The 19,263-nt window shown below is 42.4% G+C and overlaps 1 protein-coding gene across 2 annotated transcripts in view; it reads right to left on the bottom strand.

The window, feature by feature from the left end:
* LOC121541407 (DENN domain-containing protein 1A-like) overlaps nucleotides 1-19,012 on the bottom strand; it is a 242,331-nt gene extending 223,319 nt beyond the window's left edge. For both annotated transcript variants that reach the window (XM_041850396.2, XM_045208002.1), the window contains exons 1-2: nucleotides 18,872-19,012; nucleotides 4,348-4,412 (exon numbers count right to left, since the gene is read on the bottom strand). In XM_041850396.2, the coding sequence (XP_041706330.2) occupies nucleotides 4,348-4,412; nucleotides 18,872-18,888 (82 nt within the window). In that variant the 5' untranslated portion in view covers nucleotides 18,889-19,012. The remainder of the gene's footprint in view (nucleotides 1-4,347; nucleotides 4,413-18,871) is intronic.
* Nucleotides 19,013-19,263: the final 251 nt, after the last annotated feature.

Genomic DNA, 19,263 nt, shown 5'->3' with positions numbered 1-19,263 from the left:
GCATCTTCTAGTGATCTATTGATAGGACAGGAGCCTGTCAGTCACAAAGTGAGCGATGACAGGGAAACACTGCTGGTTTGACAGTCTGCGGTCTGTCCCACCTCTCAGTACCTGGGTGTCTGTGCAGTCAAAAAATGTTTTATATGGAGTGAGAGAGCATGAATTTGGATGTTGTGTATATAATGTGAGTGAATTTGCACATCCCATATAAAGTGGTAATGATGAGTCGAAATCCACTTAGCCTATTGTTTTCTGGCACATTTATTTATTTTATTTTGCGTGCAGGGTCCGACATTAATGATGGCCCGGGGCCAGTAAAAACGTGTCGCGCACGATAGGGCCAGTAACTTTTCAGCACATTTTTGCATTCCAGTTCAACATTTACCTGCTCTGTCGCAGTCTACCATTGAAAACCATTGAAGACTACATGCATAAATGTCATGCTATATGTATTTGAGCAATATTATTGGCAGTTCATTCAAGCACCATCACGCTGTCGCGAGTCACAACTTCTCGAGCAGTACATGAGTTGATACCTTCACATAACACACACAAGTTTTCCAGAGCAAACAGAAGCGCCCATCAATCTACTCGCTGAGCTTATTTATTTTAGGGAAAGTGATTTACAAAAGTAAACCTTCAATATTGAACATACTAGCAATATGCTGGCTACTGTTGATAGTCTGCAAAAAGAAAGCTACAAAAAGACTCCAAGCATTCATCTTGGCTAGCATACTGTAGCCATGTCGATATCTCTTTTGGAATGTTAGTCTTAAAGGGGCAGCATCCTATTTTCAAATCTTCTCAAAATGACATATTTTAGAAACAAAAAGTAATGCAATGAATACAATGCAATTCTAAAGAATAGAGTAATGACTTGCATTGCTAAATTATATTAAATTGCTTTTTAATACATATCATCATAACCAAATGTAGCCTAATAATAAGCTGAAACATATAGAGAAACAGAATGCAAACCTATAGGCCCTGCATGACCCCAATGCATTTAAGAACTACACCATATCCGGGCCAGTAGAAACTCTGTTCGGGCCAGTAGATTTTTAGCCAACTGGCCCGACCCTGGCCTGTTTTGTATGCAGCCACAGAGTGGTGGCGCATAAGCTATTTACTGTGCTTTGACTGATGAACAGCAAGCTTGACTAGTTTACAAAAGGTGTGAAACCGACTGAATAAAGTCGATCTCATATATCCTTGCCATTCATAAAATCATACAACGTAGTTATATGTCCATGGTATCGCATCAGGACAAGTAAAACTAAAGATCTTGTTTGTATTTTTGAAATGAAGTTCATCGGGACTTGCCAGACAGTGACGTTAAGGTGAGTGACTCGTCAGTAGCCTACCAAATTGCATCGGTAAGAGAGCTGTTCATTTGGCTCCCTAATTTACATACTAGTAGGCTTTTTGGCGATTATCTGCAGATAAATTATGAAAAGATTCGATGAAGATGGTAAATCCTCCTCACTGCAGGAACAATAGGTAGGCTAGTGGAGAGAGAGCCTCACTCTGGTCCAAAATATGATAAAAGAAAACAGATTGAATCGTTTTAAAAGCTAATGATACTTATGTGGTATTTTCAAAGATATTGCTATATGTCTACTGATTTAATCAAAGTGTTGACAATTGAGTAGTCAACTGCTGCTTTCTGCGTAGCAAAGCCCATGTTAAACACCTGCTTCATTCTTCAAATCATACCTGTATTGCAGATAGCTGAGAAAATGCCTCTTAAAAGGAAGCTTGAAGCCAGTGGAAGTCAGCAGACTCTTACATGATACTTTAAAAGGCCCAGTGTATTCAAATTTAAGTTTTTCCTGTTTTTTATATCATATTGTACAACAGCTGATGTAACTAACACTGTAAAAGTTTTTTTATAGTTTTTTAGTTTTTTTATGTCAGTGTTATTTCCTGATAGTTGCTGGTTGAAAATACAATCTAGCATAAGAATGTACCACAGTCCACCAAAATAGAGCTTGTTCTGCAAAAATGTCTTAACCCGGAGGGGCAAGCCCCCCAGGACCCCCCAGCCCGGGGGAGCCTGGCTGGCTACTTTTTCCTATTTGGCTGGCTACTCCATGTGCTTGTGGAATACACTGGACACACACTTTAACACCTGATAAATCCACCAACCCTCTAACATACTCAATACACTCACCAAAACACACACACACTCACACTCTTCATCTCTCCCCCACCCCACACACACACACCATTAAAAGCACTGTTGCTGTCAGTCAGAGGTTAGCCCCTCCCTCTGGGTCCCTGAGTACAATGGAACAGCTGTGTGTAAACTGATACAGTAAACACAGGTCCCTGCGCTGTACGCCACCACACTGGCTTGGTGGCAGGGACATCTTTCTCAAGGCCACGCCTATTACTGAACACACACAGAAACTAGGGATGCATGATATATCGGTAAGCATATCGGAATCGGCCAATATTAGCAGAAAATGCCAACATCGGCATCGGCTCTATGTATATTTTAACGCCGATGCAAAACCGATGTCAAAGCTGACGTGCATACCTGTATAACTTAGGTAGATGACGTAATGACGCCACGAAAAATACAGTGCTACACGTGCAACACAGCATTCCTAACCTAGCCCACAATGTCTGTTGTGTGGATCTATTCTGAAGTTTCAAAGGAAGATAACAGAAAGGCCATATGCAACGTTTGTGCTGCTATTATTTCCCGAGGAGGGGAGAAATTAGCTAGAATGGTAACTCCAAACACATTTTCGATAAGAGCAGCTATTTAGCTGGTTAAACAAAGGTTAGCCATGCGTTAGCAAAAATCTATGTCCACGTCAAGAAAGCGTACCAGTAGCCAGTGGCACTTGCCGCACTGGTAGCCTATTCGCAGGTGCTTTTTCAAAGCCTATGTCAGATACTCCAGTGAGTGTAATTTGCTCAATATTAGGAGTTGAGAAATAAAATCATAAGAAAGATATTCTCCTCTCTTCTACTGTAGGTATGCAATTCAAAATGTGTTTATTCTGTTAAACATATAAACACAAAACATTTTTTTTGTATTTTTTAACCCCCGGTTGAATACTCCTGAACGATTATATTAATCTGACTATCCACAATAATCATATTATTGTGCGCATGTAACCATACTCAATGCTGTGTTGACAGAACTCGAGTTGAGACTCTGAAATAGGAAAGGCTGCCCTATTCCAAAGGGAGACCCGACTGTAAGACCATCTATCATATTACTTGGGTCAGTGGGCGAAAGGGCTCCCCTGACAGAGTGCTCCCCAGGATGGGCAGTGTGTGTATACGCTAACAAAAGCGGGTCGCACGATGGGCTACTATCAGATTCACAAGCAATTGATCAACTACGCTATCCATGGTGCTGAATCTCCGCTAGCCTAGGCCTGTTTGTTTAGCAGAGAATCTGATATTCCCTGTGACAGTCACCACAATAAGTGTTTCATCATGAAGTAAAAACAGCCACAACCTCCCCAAATTCCCTGATAGCCAGATGCAAGGGGAGAGAAAAGGGCCAACGAGCTTTCTGACATCTTTCAGTCAAATGTACGCTAAAACTAATGTACCGGTAATTTTCACTAGACCTCACATTTTACCAGTCAACCGACAGTGCTTCTTAGGCCTAGGCTACATCAACGAAATAGTGTGGTGACTTTGAGAGAACTTTGAGTTGATTAAATTGCAACAAATACTGTACAAAAAGAAAACAGATTCATGTGTATATTTCTCAATTTACAGTGGTATAATGATGTCAGACTTTTCCCCCCATTTTTTTTATACTTTTAAATAGCACTTCCAGTAAATTTCATGCAATTTTCTCAGGACAAAAAATTGGTAGATTCTCAGGAAAATATTAAACCCTACACAACAACAGAGCAAAATACCATACTACTCTCAATACTTAGAAAGGCATTTACAGCCAAACATCTCATTTTATGAAGAGTATGAGAAGGCCGGGAGGCAATAATATACAGTTTTAGAATCTAACAGTACAGAAACACACGTGGTGCAATCTCAAATCTGTTTAGATACTAAAGTGATCTGTTTGGGCAAGGACCATTTTTTCCACTGTCGCAGACACAATGTCACACTAAGAGGTTGATAGTTAATTCAATGACATCTTTAAGCTATATTTGTTATTATGTCACCAATCCTGCTTGCATTTTGCATTTATGAATGGAAAATGTATATGGCCTCACTGGGCAAAAGCCTTCAAAAAATGTTTTACCAAAACTCTGGCATTGATATTCAACATCAGTACATGATAGAACGTTGGGTCCATGAGGAAATGATGACTAAATGACTGACATTATGTTACTAGCAGGGGGGACTTACCAGAGCCAGCGGTTCCAGGGTGGGTCACTTCCAGGTACACCTCAAAGGTGGCCTCTGGGTTGTCCCTGAAACAGAGGTCAAAGGTCAGCCTCTAGTCTCCGTAAAACGTGTTTCACTGCAATCAGACCTAAATGCTCTTCAGTGACAAATGCTTGTTACAGACGCCACGACAAACTGACCTTTGATAAGATCTGATATAATTTCCAAACTGCTACAGGCAGTGTGTATGGGTCAAAAGTAATTAACAGAAATGTTATCAAATCTTACCAAATGTTTGCTCGATAATGTAACAACCACAATCTCAATTTGAGTACACAGCCTGCCTGGTTGCATATATGATCATTCAGCAGTTGTCTTAGAACTTCCTCTGAATACTACAATGGTAAGGAAAATATATCATAGGCCTATTACTGTCAGCTCCCAGGGTATTAATTTCCTTCCCCTCCACATTTTAACAGTAGCCATAACCCAGCAAAATAGAAAAAAGGTTTGGCATACTTCTCATTCACATGGTGTGTGACCTTATATGGACATAGTACCCTGTAAAAGTGACACAATTGTGACCTATCTTTCACATTGAAGGAAGAAGAGTAAGGGAAGTGTTTTGTTGGACACACATTGAACATATAGTACAGTAGGCCTATAGGAAAAATAAAAGAGGGAGAAATAGCCTAAGAATAAGTGTACTTTCAGTGATATTATATTTCATAAGAGGCCATAAAACTACTGTAACATGGTGTTCTATAAAGCACAGTAACTTTGGTTCTCTGAAATAAAAAAACAATGAGTTTGTGGTTTTAACACACGACGCTGACATTTCTGAAATCCTCAAGATGTTTCCTAATAACACAGCAACAACAAATGTTAATATCATATTCACAGGAAGCATGCAACACATGACACACATTTGTGTACACGAAGCCAAAACCATATTTTCAGATAAACTGGGACACCATTATTATAGTCCTAATTGTACCCATATGACAATTAAATTCAGTGTTTTTATATTATCATTTTGAGGTTTTCAGAAATGTATCATGTGTTGGTCTAATATGTTGGATAGATGGTTACAGAAGACGGAAATATAAAAAAAGTGTCCCACTTTTTCAAAATTCACCCTAGGGCAATTCCACAGTAACGGAATAATGTTTTGACTCAGTATTTTTCACTTTAAAATGTATGCCAAACAAAAACCATTGATTTCAAAGTTTATGAAACCATACAACTCTATGTACAAGGACTACTTTTAACAACTTACATTGAAAAATGTAAAAAAAAAAAAAATGTTGGAAGAACTGTGCAGATGCAAAGTTGGTAATGGAATTACATAAAAACCTCCGCTTTTTATGCGACCATGTTTTCCAAAAACTCTGTTAAATATCTGCTCCGAATTAAGAATCAAAGATGTAGGCAGAAAGAATGGGGTGTCAGCTAACATATTGAGTTTGAACAAATCTATTTTGGTTATTGAAATATAGTAAGTGAAGTGGATTTACACCCGGTAACAGAATTACTGTAACGGAATTACATGGGTCCCTGATCTGAACTACACAGAAATGCATAATTATGGATATGAATGTCATTCTCGTCATGTTTCACAAGTTTGGACATCACAGCGCAGCACAGCACAGCATAGTAGAGTAGTAGTAGTACAGTACAGTAGAGTAAAGTTCAGTACCATATACTGTACTCTACTTTTCTTTACTGTATTGTACTGTACTACTGTATTGTATTGGACGGTACTCTACATTGCTCTACTCACTGTGCTATCCAAACTTGTGAAAGATTGGTTCAGATTTGGTCCAGTCCGGTCTGTCTGTGGACATTAAGATCAAGGCCAGGGTGGACTGACCAAATTTAAAGTACTTTCAACGTCCATGGAAAGTGTCAGTCGGTGAGGATGCTGGTTAAAGTAAATGGAAAGAGAGGGGGCTCATGGGTAGGTGTCAGTAAGAGCTGGGAGAGGGGTGACATTAACTGGAGAGTGAGAGAGAAAGGCAGAGAGAGAGAGAGAGGGGCTGTCTTGACTCAGATTGCTTTAACAGTCTTTGTTTGACCACCAGACGACAGAAAGACAAAGAAAACAGTTCTCAGCCGAACATAACAGTATGCTAGTGGAAGGGATCACAGTAACAGGTGACCCAACTGTGGTTTCTGACTATTATGATTTCCCATTGTAGCCAATTCAGTTGCATTAATTCCGTTACTGATTTTTGAGTAATTCCGTTACCAATTTGGTAATGGAATTACGAGTTATAATCACTTAATAATCAATAAACAAAAACTGATATCAGTTAAAACACTAACTCATTGGTAGGTCTATCTGTTACTAGGTAAACAAAATACAAGTGTTGATATCAGTTGGCAGGATTCTTTACGTCAACATTATGTTTTGATGTATTTCTGATACCTTTAAATACTTCTTCCTGGTAGATGTATCCTTTTAGCCAGCTACATTCGTTCGCAGCGACGCCGTTTTTCAAACAAAGTCAACACAGCAGCCATTGCTAGCTAGCCAACACTACCAGCTGGCTGTACTGTAGTAGCTAAATACAATATATTTGTGCTAGCTACCCAACGTTTAATCATTGCTGCGTTATGAAAGGTAAGCTTGGCTTCTTATATGGTGTTGAGTAAAGCTTAAACCATGTATTTAGATTGTAGGTAGGTATTGTAGTTAGGTATTATAGGTAGCTTACTCAGGTAGTTATTGTAGGTTATTGTAGGTAATTATTGTAGGTAAGTATTGTATTCGGCGGACCCCGGCGAAGCACGAGGCTAGCTTACCCACTACTTGGACCAACAAAGCTAGCTAGCTAGCTAGCGGGTAGCTACTGGTAACTTTTAGCAACTGTGGTTAGTTGTTTCCAATGTTATTTCATGCTTAAGAGTACCTGTGATTGAGCCAGCTAGCTGCCACCATTCAGCTGTTTTTCTAACCTCATTATCCGAGGCATTAACGTTAGGTGGTTGGTAGCTGCTGTACTTAATTACAGCTACTGATAACAGTCTGCTGTAGTTTACAACAATTCTAATTTCTAAAGTGGAAGTTGGGAGAGTTTTATTCGGGTGGTTCAGTGAAACAATTATAGTTTCTGAGGTGGAAGTTGGGAGAGTTATATTTTTTTTTGGTGAGGGAGGCCTGCTCTCTCCTTTCCCAGATGTTTAGTTCATTTCATTCCGATCTCCTCTGCATTATTGTAGCCATCTGCTGCAGCCTGTCAACTATGCCTCTGCCTATCCCTGTTCTCTCCTCTCCGCACAGGCTACACAAACGCCTCACACCGCGTGGCTGCTGCCTCTCTAACCTGGTGGTCCCTGCACGCACCACACACCTGGAGTTCCAGGTCTCAGGCAGCCTCTGGAACTGCCGTTCTGCCGCCAACAAGGCTGACTTCATCCCAGCCTATGCTACCCTCCAGTCCCTCGACTTCCTGGCGCTGACGGAAACATGGATTACCACTGAAAACACTGCTACTCCTACTGCTCTCTCCTCGTCTGACCATGTGTTCTCGCATACCCCGAGAGCATCTGGTCAGAGGGGTGGTGGCACAGGAATCCTCATCTCTCCCAAGTGGTCATTCTCAATTTTTCCCCTAACCCATCTGTCTATGTCCTCATTTGAATTCCACGCTGTCACAGTCACTAGCCCATTTAAGCTTAATATCCTTGTCATCTATCGCCCTCCAGGTTCCCTTGGAGAGTTCATCAATGAGCTTGACGCCTTGATTAGTTCCTTTCCTGAGGATGGCTCACCCTTCACAGTTTTGGGGGATTTCAACCTCCCTACGTCTACATTTGACTCATTTCTCTCTGCCTCCTTCTTTCCACTCCTCTCCTCTTTTGACCTCACCCTCTCACCGTCCCTCCCTACTCACAAGGCAGGCAATACGCTTGACTTCATCTTTACTAGATGTTGCTCTTCTACTAATCTCACTGCAACTCCCCTCCATGTCTCCGACCACTACTTTGTATCCTTTTCTCTCTCGCTCTCCTCCAACACTACTCACTCTGCCCCTACACAGATGGTAACGCGCCGTCGCAACCTTCGCTCTCTCTCTCCCACTACTCTCTCCTCTTCCATCCTATCATCTCTTCCCTCTGCTCAATCCTTCTCCCTCCAATCTCCTGATTCTGCCTCCTCAATCCTCCTCTCCTCCCCTTTCTGCATCCTTTGACTCCCTGTGTCCCCTATCCTCCCGGCCGGCTCGGTCCTCCCCTCCAGCTCCGTGGCTTGATGACTCATTGCGAGCTCACAGAACAGAGCTCCGGGCAGCTGAGCGGAAATGGAAGAAAACTAAACTCCCTGCCGACCTGGCATCTTTTCACTCCCTCCTCTCTACATTTTCTTCATCTGTTTCTGCTGCTAAGGCCACTTTCTACCACTCTAAATTCCAAGCATCTGCCTCTAACCCTAGGAAGCTCTTTGCCACATTCTCCTCACTGCTGAATCCTCCCCCCACCCTCCTCCCTCTCTCTGTGGATGACTTCGTCAACCACTTTGAAAAGAAGGTTGACGACATCCGATCCTCGTTTGTTAAGTCTAATGACACTGCTGGTCCTGCTCACACTGCCCTACCCTATGCTTTGACTTCTTTCTCCCTCTCTCTCCAGATAAAATCTTGCGACTAGTGACTGCAGGCCGCCCAACAACCTGCCCGCTTGACCCCATCCCCTCCTCTCTTCTCCAGACCATCTCCGGTGACCTTCTCCCCTACCTCACCTCGCTGATCAACTCATCCTTGACCGCTGGCTATGTCCCTTCCGTCTTCAAGAGAGCGAGAGTTGCACCCCTTCTCAAAAAACCAACACTCGATCCCACTGATGTCAACAACTACAGACCAGTATCCCTTCTTTCTTTTCTCTACAAAACTATTGAGCGTGCCGTCTTTAGCCAACTCTCTTGCTATCTCTCTCAGAATGACCTTCTTGATCCAAACCAGTCAGGTTTCAGGACTGGTCATTCAACTGAGACTGCTCTTCTCTGTGTCACGGAGGCTCTCCGCACTGCTAAAGCTAACTCTCTCTCCTCTGCTCTTGTCCTTCTAGACCTGTCTGCTGCCTTTGATACTGTGAACCATCAGATCCTCCTCTCCACCCTCTCCGAGCTGGGCATCTCCGGCGCGGCTCACTCCTGGATTGCGTCCTACCTGACCGGTCGCTCCTACCAAGTGGCGTGGCGAGAAGCTGTCTCCGCACCACGTGCTCTCACCACTGGTGTCCCCCAGGGCTCAGTTCTAGGCCCTCTCCTTTTCTCCCTATACACCAAGTCACTTGGCTCTGTCATATCCTCACATGGCCTCTCCTATCATTGCTACGCTGACGATACACAACTAATCTTTTCCTTTCCCCCTTCTGATAACCAGGTGGCGAATCGCATCTCTGCATGTCTGGCCGACATATCAGTATGGATGACGGATCACCACCTCAAGCTGAACCCTGGCAAGACGGAGCTGCTCTTCCTCCCGGGGAAGGACTGCCCGTTCCATGATCTCGCCATCACGGTTGACAACTCCGTTGTGTCCTCCTCCCAGAGTGCGAAGAGCCTTGGCGTGACCCTGGACAACACCCTGTCGTTCTCCGCTAACATCAAGGCGGTGACCCGATCCTGCAGGTTCATGCTCTACAACATTCGGAGAGTACGACCCTGCCTTACACAGGAAGCGGCACAGGTCCTAATCCAGGCACTTGTCATCTCCCGTCTGGATTACTGCAACTCGCTGTTGGCTGGGCTCCCTGCCTGTGCCATTAAACCCCTACAACTCATCCAGAATGCCGCAGCCCGTCTGGTGTTCAACCTTCCCAAGTTCTCTCACGTCACCCCCTCCTCCGCACACTCCACTGGCTTCCAGTTGAAGCTCGCATCCGTTACAAGACCATGGTGCTTGCCTATGGAGCAGTGAGGGGAACGGCACCTCCGTACCTTCAGGCTCTGATCAGTCCCTACACCCAACCGAGGGCATTGCGTTCATCCACCTCTGGCCTGCTGGCTCCCCTTCCTCTGCGGAAGCATAGTTCCCGCTCAGCCCAGTCAAAACTGTTCGCTGCTCTGGCACCCCAATGGTGGAACAAGCTCCCTCACGACGCCAGGACAGCGGAGTCACTCACCACCTTCCGGAGACATTTGAAACCCCACCTCTTTAAGGAATACCTGGGATAGGATGAAGTTGTTTTTCAATGTTAGTTTGAGTCTGCTGCTTTAACTGATAGAGAAGAGACGCCCTAGTCCAAGGGTTCCCAAACTTTTGGCCCACGACCCCATTTTGATTTTTTAAAAAAAATTGGGCTATGACAGTCAATTACAAATCTGTCTGACATGTTATGACTGAAATGCATCAGAAAGGTATTGGGAAGTTAAGAAGATCCCCAGGCAGTCATTTTGTATGATCTCCTGTGTAGAAAAGAACATCACTCTGTTCTAATGAGTCCTGTGCGGTTTGTGGGCATTGTAGAGGGAAACACATACATGTTCCTGAGTCTCATCTTTCAGTGATAATATTTTGTAGCTTAAACAGTTCAAGAGATAGAGCCACATTTGTAGGAAGAATTACCACCACACCAGTGGTCATGAATCATGGAGGCAGTCAAATTCCATGTGACTGTTTAGTCACAGTAATTAGGCTTCTACAAGCTCTGATGCTGCTGATGGTCATTAGTAGCCTACCAAACTTGCTAACTGCCTGGTACTCAGCACTCCATTGTCCCTCTAATCACTCTGACATGAATGCAAATGTTATCGAAAGTCTAATCAAACACTTCATGAGAGCCTATGAGCTCATGTTGCACAACATTTCTATAGGCTATGCAATTGCGTGAGAAAAAAGAGTGATGGCCTCACTTTCTATAGGCTAGGCCTACTATATTTATTTCTAAAAAATTTTTATTAAGCACATTGCTTCGATTTACAACAGGAATATAGCCTACCTGGCTGGCTTGAAAATGAACCATGGGAAAATAGTCCTCCATTCGCTATTTAAGTGTATAGATTATTATTTATTTATTTATTTATTTATTTTTTGAAACAGGTGCATGATAATGGTCCATTCTAAATCAAAACAAATTTCACACATACAATACCAGTCAAAAGTTTGGACACACCTAGTCATTCAAGGGTTTTTCTTTATTTTTTACTATTTTCTACATTGTAGAACAATAGTGAAGACATCAAAACTATGAAATAACACATATGGAATCATGTAGTAACCAAAAAAGTGTTAAACAAATCAAAATATATTTCATATTTGAGATTAATCAAATAGCCACACTTTGCCTTTATGACAGCTTTTCAACAGTCTTGAAGGAGTTCCCACATATGATGAGCACTTGTTGGCTGCTTTTCCTTCACTCTGCCGTCCGACTCATCCCAAACCATCTCAATTGGGTTGAGGTCGAGGGATTGTGGAGGTCAGGTCATCTGATGCAGCACTCCATCACTCTCCTTCTTGGTAAAATAGCGCTTACACAGCCTCGAGGTGTGTTGGGTCATTGTCCTGTTGAAAAACAAATGATATTCCCACTAAGCCCAAACCAGATGGGATGGCGTTTTGCTGGAGAATGCTGTGGTAGCCATGCTGGTTAAGTGTGCCTTGAATTCTAAATAATTCACAGACAGTGTCACCAGCAAAGCACCCCCACACCATCATACCTCCTCCTCCATGCTTCAAGGTGGGAACCACACGTGGAGATCATCCGTTCACCTACTTTGCGTCTCACAAAGACACGGCGGTTGGAACCAAAAATCTCAAATTTGGACTCATCAGACCAAAGGACAGATTTCCACCAGTCTAATGTCCATTGCTCGTGTTTCTTGGCCCAAGCAAGTCTCTTCTTTGTATTGGTGTCCTTTAGTAGTGGTTTCTTTGCAGCAATTCGACCATGAAGGCCTGATTCACGCAGTGTCCTCTGAACAGTTGATTTGTGAGATGTGTCTGTTACTTGAACTCTGTGAAGGACTTATTTGTGCTGCTTATCCTCTGCAGCAGAGGTAACTCTGGATCTTCCTTTACTATGGCGGTCCTCATGAGAGCCAGTTTCATCATAGCGCTTGATGGTTTTTGCGACTGCACTTGAAGAAACTTTGAAAGTTCTGGAAATGTTCTGGATTGACTGACCTTCATGTCTTAAAGTAATGATGGACTGTCATTTCTCTTTGCTTATTTGAGCTGGTCTTGCCATAATATGGACCTGGTATTTTACCAAATAGGGCTATCTTCTGTATACCAACCCTACCTTGTCACAACACAACTGACTGGCTCAAACGCATTAAGAAATAAAGAAATTCCACAAATTAACTTTTGTCAAGGCACACCTGTTAATTGAAATGCATTCCACGTGACTACCTCATGAAGCTGGTTGAGAGAATGCCAAGAGTGTGCAAAGCTGTCATCAAGGCAAAGGGTGGCTACTTTGAAGAATCTCAAATAGAAAATATATTTTGATTACATGATTCCATATGTGTTATGTCATAGTGTTGATGTCTTCACTATTATTATACAATGTAGAAAATAGTAAAAATAAAGAAAAACCCTAGAATGAGTAGGTGTGTCCAAACTTTTGACTGGTACTGTATATTATTTAGCATATGTAAAGAGAAGATTAAATCAAGAAAAGTCTGGTAACAATATTAGCCTATCACTTGTGAATGATGCCCACCATAAGGCAAGAACCAATGCATGCCTTTTTTTGGGCGACATTTTCAAATCATAGTCGCACACCTCATGTAGCGTAGCCCATAGGCCTATATGTTTTGATAAGGTTTGTATCACAACTAAATGTGCCAAATAACTTCTTAAAATTAAGCACATTAATATGCTTTACAACGGGTGTAGAGCCTAACTGGCATACATACGCAGTGCGTGTGTTTCAAGTTTGGTGAAGATAATATTCACCATAGAAATGAACCTTTAGAATAAAATCATTACATGCATAATCGCATTTGCGGTCACTTTTGATAATGGTGTTTTTCCACTAATGGAACATTCACACTTATAGCCTACTGCCATGTGAGCATTGCTGCGCTTATAATGTGAAGAAATAGCCTAATAGTTTATCAACATTTTAAGCTAAACGTTCTGATCTGTTGCGTCAGCCTCATTGCATAAAAACGTTTTTTTGATGCTATCGGTTGTATTTATTTGGGATCTATCGCATCCCACAACTGTCCCAGGCTACGTTTGGAATATTTATTTATCGAAGAGAATAGGTCCATTTTTGTACAATGGTGGATAGTAGATTGACATAGGCTAGTGCTTTTGCTGTTCGTTAGGCCTACTCATCTTGTTGGCTGACGAAAAGTAAATGTGGACAGTTCTTCCAATATCTTCAATATGCGCCTCAGAATTGGATAAGGACGTGCAATGTGTCTGTCTTCACTTGTAGCCTGTGAGAAAGACCCGATCACGTGACGGAGAGCCATGTGAGTGAGAGGTGCTTTGGAGCACGCAGCACACAGGGAGAAGGGAATTATAATTATTATATTCAGCCCAAGGGCACAATGGCCACTGGCCGCAAAAGGCATGGATTGTTTTAGGGGGCATTACGGCCACAGAAAGGGAATGCTACCGGGAAATTCGAGGCATTATCAAGTGCTTGTCAAATTGTGAATGAGAGACTGATGAAGTGTGTACAGCCTGCACAAAAAACAAAGCAGAGCTCATGCCACATCATGCAGCCTTAGAATGTATTAAAAGTCTAAACATATAGCCCAACGTTTGTATCACAACTAAAGTTACATAAATAACTCAAAATTAAGCATATAGGAGTACCTGTTTCTTTGTTAACTGCTCAACACAAAATAGCCACATGCGCTTTCTATTTTATTGAGGGTTGTTCAATTGTATTCTTCATACTATAAAATAATGCCACGGAATTCTAAGCAAATCTTGTCTGCTAAATGAACAAGTGTAGCCCACAGCCATATGGCATAGCCAGATCAGGACCTAACATAAGAACAAATCAGAGTATCAAATCAAATCAAATTCTATTGGCCACATGCGCCGAATACAACAGGTGCAGACATTACAGTGAAATGCTTACTTACAGCCCTTAACCAACAGTGCATTTATTTTTAATAAAAAAGTAAAATAAAACAACAAAAAAGTGTTGAGAAAAAAAGAGCAGAAGTAAAATAAAATAACAGTAGGGAGGCTATATATACAGGGGGGTACCGGTGCAGAGTCAATGTGCGGGGGCACCGGCTAGTTGATGTAGTTTAAGTAATATGAAGTAATAGTTGAAGTAATATGTACATGCTATTCTGTTCTTCTGAAATAGACTATATTTTCTTCATATCACGTTTCTTTAAACCTGTCTAAAATGGTGTAGGCTATATTACATGGATTTATTAGACTTTTTTAATTGTAGATGTTCCAAAAGGTCTGCATCAGTGGATTGTAGGCTATACCTTTATTTAATGTAATTATACTAGGGCTGACCCCAATTAGTCGACTGGTTGATTGTTTGGTCGATAGGCTAATGGTCGACCAACATTACTTTTTTGTCGCGCAGTAGCAAATACTATATATATATATATATATATATATATATATATATATTTGTTTTTATGGCACATGAGACACCTGTCTTATTCGCACCCATCTCAGTGAACTAATCCATTGCGGAGGCCGAGACTAATCCATTGTGGAGGCCGCAGGGATGGCACAGTCCAAGAAGAAGGGGAGTGTGGCTAAGACGCACAATGCATAACTCTCTCACGCCAATTTGTGCACATTCATTGTTTCATAACAGCATTGTGTGACTCGTTTGTATAGTGTCTATCAATTCCCCATTACATATACTGTATCTTCGGGCCAGTCTTGCAAGCACCGGGTAGCCTACTCTTCGTTTTTGCCTCATAATATGAAATTACAATAGGCTACCGGTTAGCCTTTATCGATTACCCTTTTCAGACATAATGGAATGTGGCCACTTGAAAGTGCCTCGGCTACGGCATGTCTGTTTATCTGTCTGTTAGGGTAGTTGTTGGTAGGCTACACTACAGATTTTTAAATGCTGACACAAAACGTTCTCTGGAGATATGAACGGGTATTTTACTTGTCCATAAAGGAATGAGGCTTCTGAAGCAGGACTAACGTCCATCACTAGGCGACTGGAACTGTCAATCAAATAATCTTGAGGTGCTGCGCGCAGGCAGCACAGACCAATCTCTCCTAAAAAAGTACTTGAAAGTGAGTTAAATACTGTGACTTACCAAGACATTTAGCAGAAATAAAACATCTAGCTACCATACCATAAAAAACGGCATAAAAAACAACAGCAGCAAATCAATCCGCAGTGTTTGTTGTTAGGGAAAAGATCAAATCACATTTTATTTGTCACATACACGTGTTTAGCAGATGTTATAGCGGGTGTAGCGAAATGCTTGTGCTTCTAGCTCCGACAGTGCAGTAATATCTAACAATTTCACAACATATACACAATACACACAAAACTAGTAAGGAATGGGATTTAAGAATATATACATATGGACAAGCAATGACAGAGCGGCATGGACTAGATATGTAAACATTATTAAAGTGACTAGTGTTCCATTTCTTAAAGTGGCCAGCAGCAGCCTCTAATGTGCTAGTGATGGCTATTTAACAGTCTGATGGCCTTGAGATAGAAGCTGTTTTTCATTCTCTCGGTCCCAGCTTTGATGCACCTGTACTGACCTCGCCTTCGGGATGATAGCGGGGTGAACAGGCAGTGGCTCAGGTGGTTGATGTCCTTGATGATGTTTTTGGCCTTCCTGTGACATTGGGTGTTGTATGTGTCTTGGAGGGCGGGTAGTTTGCCCCCAGTAATGCGTTCGGCAGACCGCACCAACCTCTGGAGAGCCCTGCGGTTGTGGGCGGTGCAGTTGCCATACCAGGCGGTGATACAGCCCGACAGGATGCACAATTATAAGGGTTTTAGGTGCTAAGACGAATTTCTTCAGCCTCCTGAGGTTGAAGAGGCTCTGTTGCGCCTTCTTCACCACACTGTCTGCGTGGGTGGACATTTTCAATTTGTCGGTGATGTGTACGCCAAGGAACTTGAAGCTTTCCACCTTCTCCACTGCGGTCCCGTCGATGTGGATAGGGGGGTGCACCCTCTGCTGTTTCCTGAAGTCCACGATCATCTCTTTGTTTTGTTGATGTTGAGTGAGAGGTTATTTTCCTGGCACCACACTCCCAGAGCCCTCACCTCCTCCCTGTAGGCGGTCTCGACATTGTTGGTAATCAAGCCTACTACTGTTGTGTCATCTGCAAACTTGATGATTGAGTTGGAGGCGTGCTTGGCCACGCAGTCATGGGTGAACAGGGAGTATAGGAGGGGGCTGAGCACGCACCCTTGTGGGGCCCCAGTGTTGAGGATCAGCAAAGTTGAGATGTTGTTTCCTAACTTCACCACCTGGGGGCAGCCCGTCAGGAAGTCCAGGATCCAGTTGCACAGGGCGGGGTTCAGACCCAGGGCCTCGAGCTTAATGATGAGCTTGGAGGGTACTATGGTGTTGAATGCTGAGCTATAGTCAATGAACAGCATTCTTACATAGGTATTCCTCTTGTCCAGATGGGATAGGGCAGTGTGATGGCGATTGCATCGTCTGTGGATCTATTGGGGCGGTAAGCAAATTGAAGTGGGTCGAGGGTGACAAGTAAGGTAGAGGTGATATGATCCTTGACTAGTCTCTCAAAGCACTTCATGATGACAGAGGTGAGTGCTACAGGGCGATAGCCATTTAGTTCAGTTACCTTTGCTTTCTTGGGTACAGGAACAATGGTGGCCATCTTAAAGCATGTGGGTACAGCAGACTGGCAAAGGGAGAGATTGAATATCTCACTATCAAATGCCGACCGTATTATCTCCCAAGAAAATGTTATTCGGTTATAGTCACGACCGTGTATATACAGAATATTTTATGCTGGAGCAGAATTCTACTGTCACTTTTTGTTAATTGTCTGAACAGTTACCAATTGTCGCTATCAACAGTTGAAGTCGGAAGTTTACATACACCTTACCCAAATACATTTAAACTCAGTTTTTCACAATTCCTGACATTTAATCCTAGTAAGAATTCCCTGTCTTAGGTCAGTTAGGATCACCACTTTATTTTAAGAATGAGAAATGTCAGAATAATAGTAGAGAGAATGATTTATTTCAGCTTTTATTTCTTTCATCACATTCCCAGTGGGTCAGAAGTTTACACACACTCAATTAGTATTTGGTAGCATTGCCTTCAAATTGTTTAACTTGGGTCAAACGTTTCGGGTAGCCTTCCACAAGCTTCCCACAATAAGTTAGGTGAATTTTGGCCCACTCCTCCTGACAGAGCTGGTGTAACTGAGTCAGGTTTGTAGGCCTCTGTGCTCGCACACGCTTTTTCAGTTCTGCCCACAAATGTTCTATAGGATTGAGGTCAGGGCTTTGTGATGGCCACTCCAATACCTTGACTTTGTTGTCCTTAAGCCATTTTGCCACAACTTTGGAAGTAAGGAAGGGTTGCGGTACATATAACTTCATTGCCGGCCCTAGCGGTCATACATACTTAATAAGACCATTATTCTGCATTGTAAATTGACATGGAATTTTCTGATTTTTTCTTAACCTTTTAACAGAAAACCAAAAAGAAAAAAAAATATGTCGACTGACTGAGAAATGCTGCCTGTCTGTCTGTCTCCTCCAGACACATTCATTACTATGGGACAGCTGGAGATCGAATTTGAATATTGAAACAATGTTGCAAATGTCGGAGAGATGACAGCAATGTTTATACAAATCTCTGCTGTTGAAAACTAAATGTTAGTCTAAAAGAAATGTGAGATAATGTCTAGATGCTTTTTTATAGTGGAAATCTAGATTATAAATTGCTTGTATGCGCTGATGAGACAGTGGATTGCGCTGTTAGATGGAACAGAGTAAATAGGCATTTTAATGTCATAAATTTAGCTGGTGGTAACTTGTGGAATAGACACCGGATGGAATGCGGTTTTAACCAATCAGCATTCAGGATTAGACCCACCCGTTGTATAATTCAGTGATACATAACAAGCGATACAATGTAGCAATAGTAGCTGGCAACGTTGTCATAATTGTGCGGGAAGGCTAGACTTGCAACATTGTATCAATACGCATGTTTATAACACTTTCCGATACATTACACTCATTCCATCCACAGAATGTTTGGCCTGATGTGAAACTGGGTACCTAATCAAGACCAACCATGTCTGTCTCCAATGTTTACATGCTCTTCCATCCATAGTCGTGGGCTAGACAGCAGGACGTAGGCTATTGAAATAACAGAGACGTCACGTGTGTATATCCATACCTGTGTTCTCTGCATACAGTAGTGTGTGACATACTCTCATTGATTAGTAAATATTACTATTTTGCAATAAATACGCGGTGGTAAGGTAAACAAGTCATTCTGTCTGTCGCAACAAGTCCGGGCCTTGCACTGCCTATCTCGCCCTCTAGTCTTGCGAACAATGTAGCCTATTTGCATTTGGGAAGCAAGGAAAGGCAACAAATAAATGACTCTTACTTGATACGGGACCCCATCTTTAATTCTCACAGTGTCCAAGTCTAGTGTCGTTAATATGCGGCGTTCACCCGTTTCTCGAGGGCTATTTTTCTTATAGCCTGTCAGATAGTCCTGGGTATCGCCATGGTTTCCACGCGCTGATCACGCTACCATCGTAGATTGAACCGTGGGACTTGTAGTTCCGTAAGAGCAAAACATGTAAGCCTCAACAACACCGCTCTGCCTCATTATCAACTACATGTACCACAAACTAATCTTCGGCTACGTTTGAGTCGCATGATGCGGACGAGAGGAACGTTTTAATTGGATCTGTGCTATCCGGGATCCTTTGGACGTCCCTACCCCCCATTGAAGTTTAAATGTAAAATGGTTAAGGTTAGGGTTAGCCTAAG

The sequence above is a fragment of the Coregonus clupeaformis genome, chromosome 27 (genome assembly GCF_020615455.1).
Source record: "Coregonus clupeaformis isolate EN_2021a chromosome 27, ASM2061545v1, whole genome shotgun sequence".
In the NCBI taxonomy this organism is placed as follows: Eukaryota; Metazoa; Chordata; class Actinopteri; order Salmoniformes; family Salmonidae; genus Coregonus; species Coregonus clupeaformis.
The sequence above is the reverse complement of the archived record's forward strand: the minus strand, read 5'-3'. Positions and strand labels throughout refer to the sequence as shown.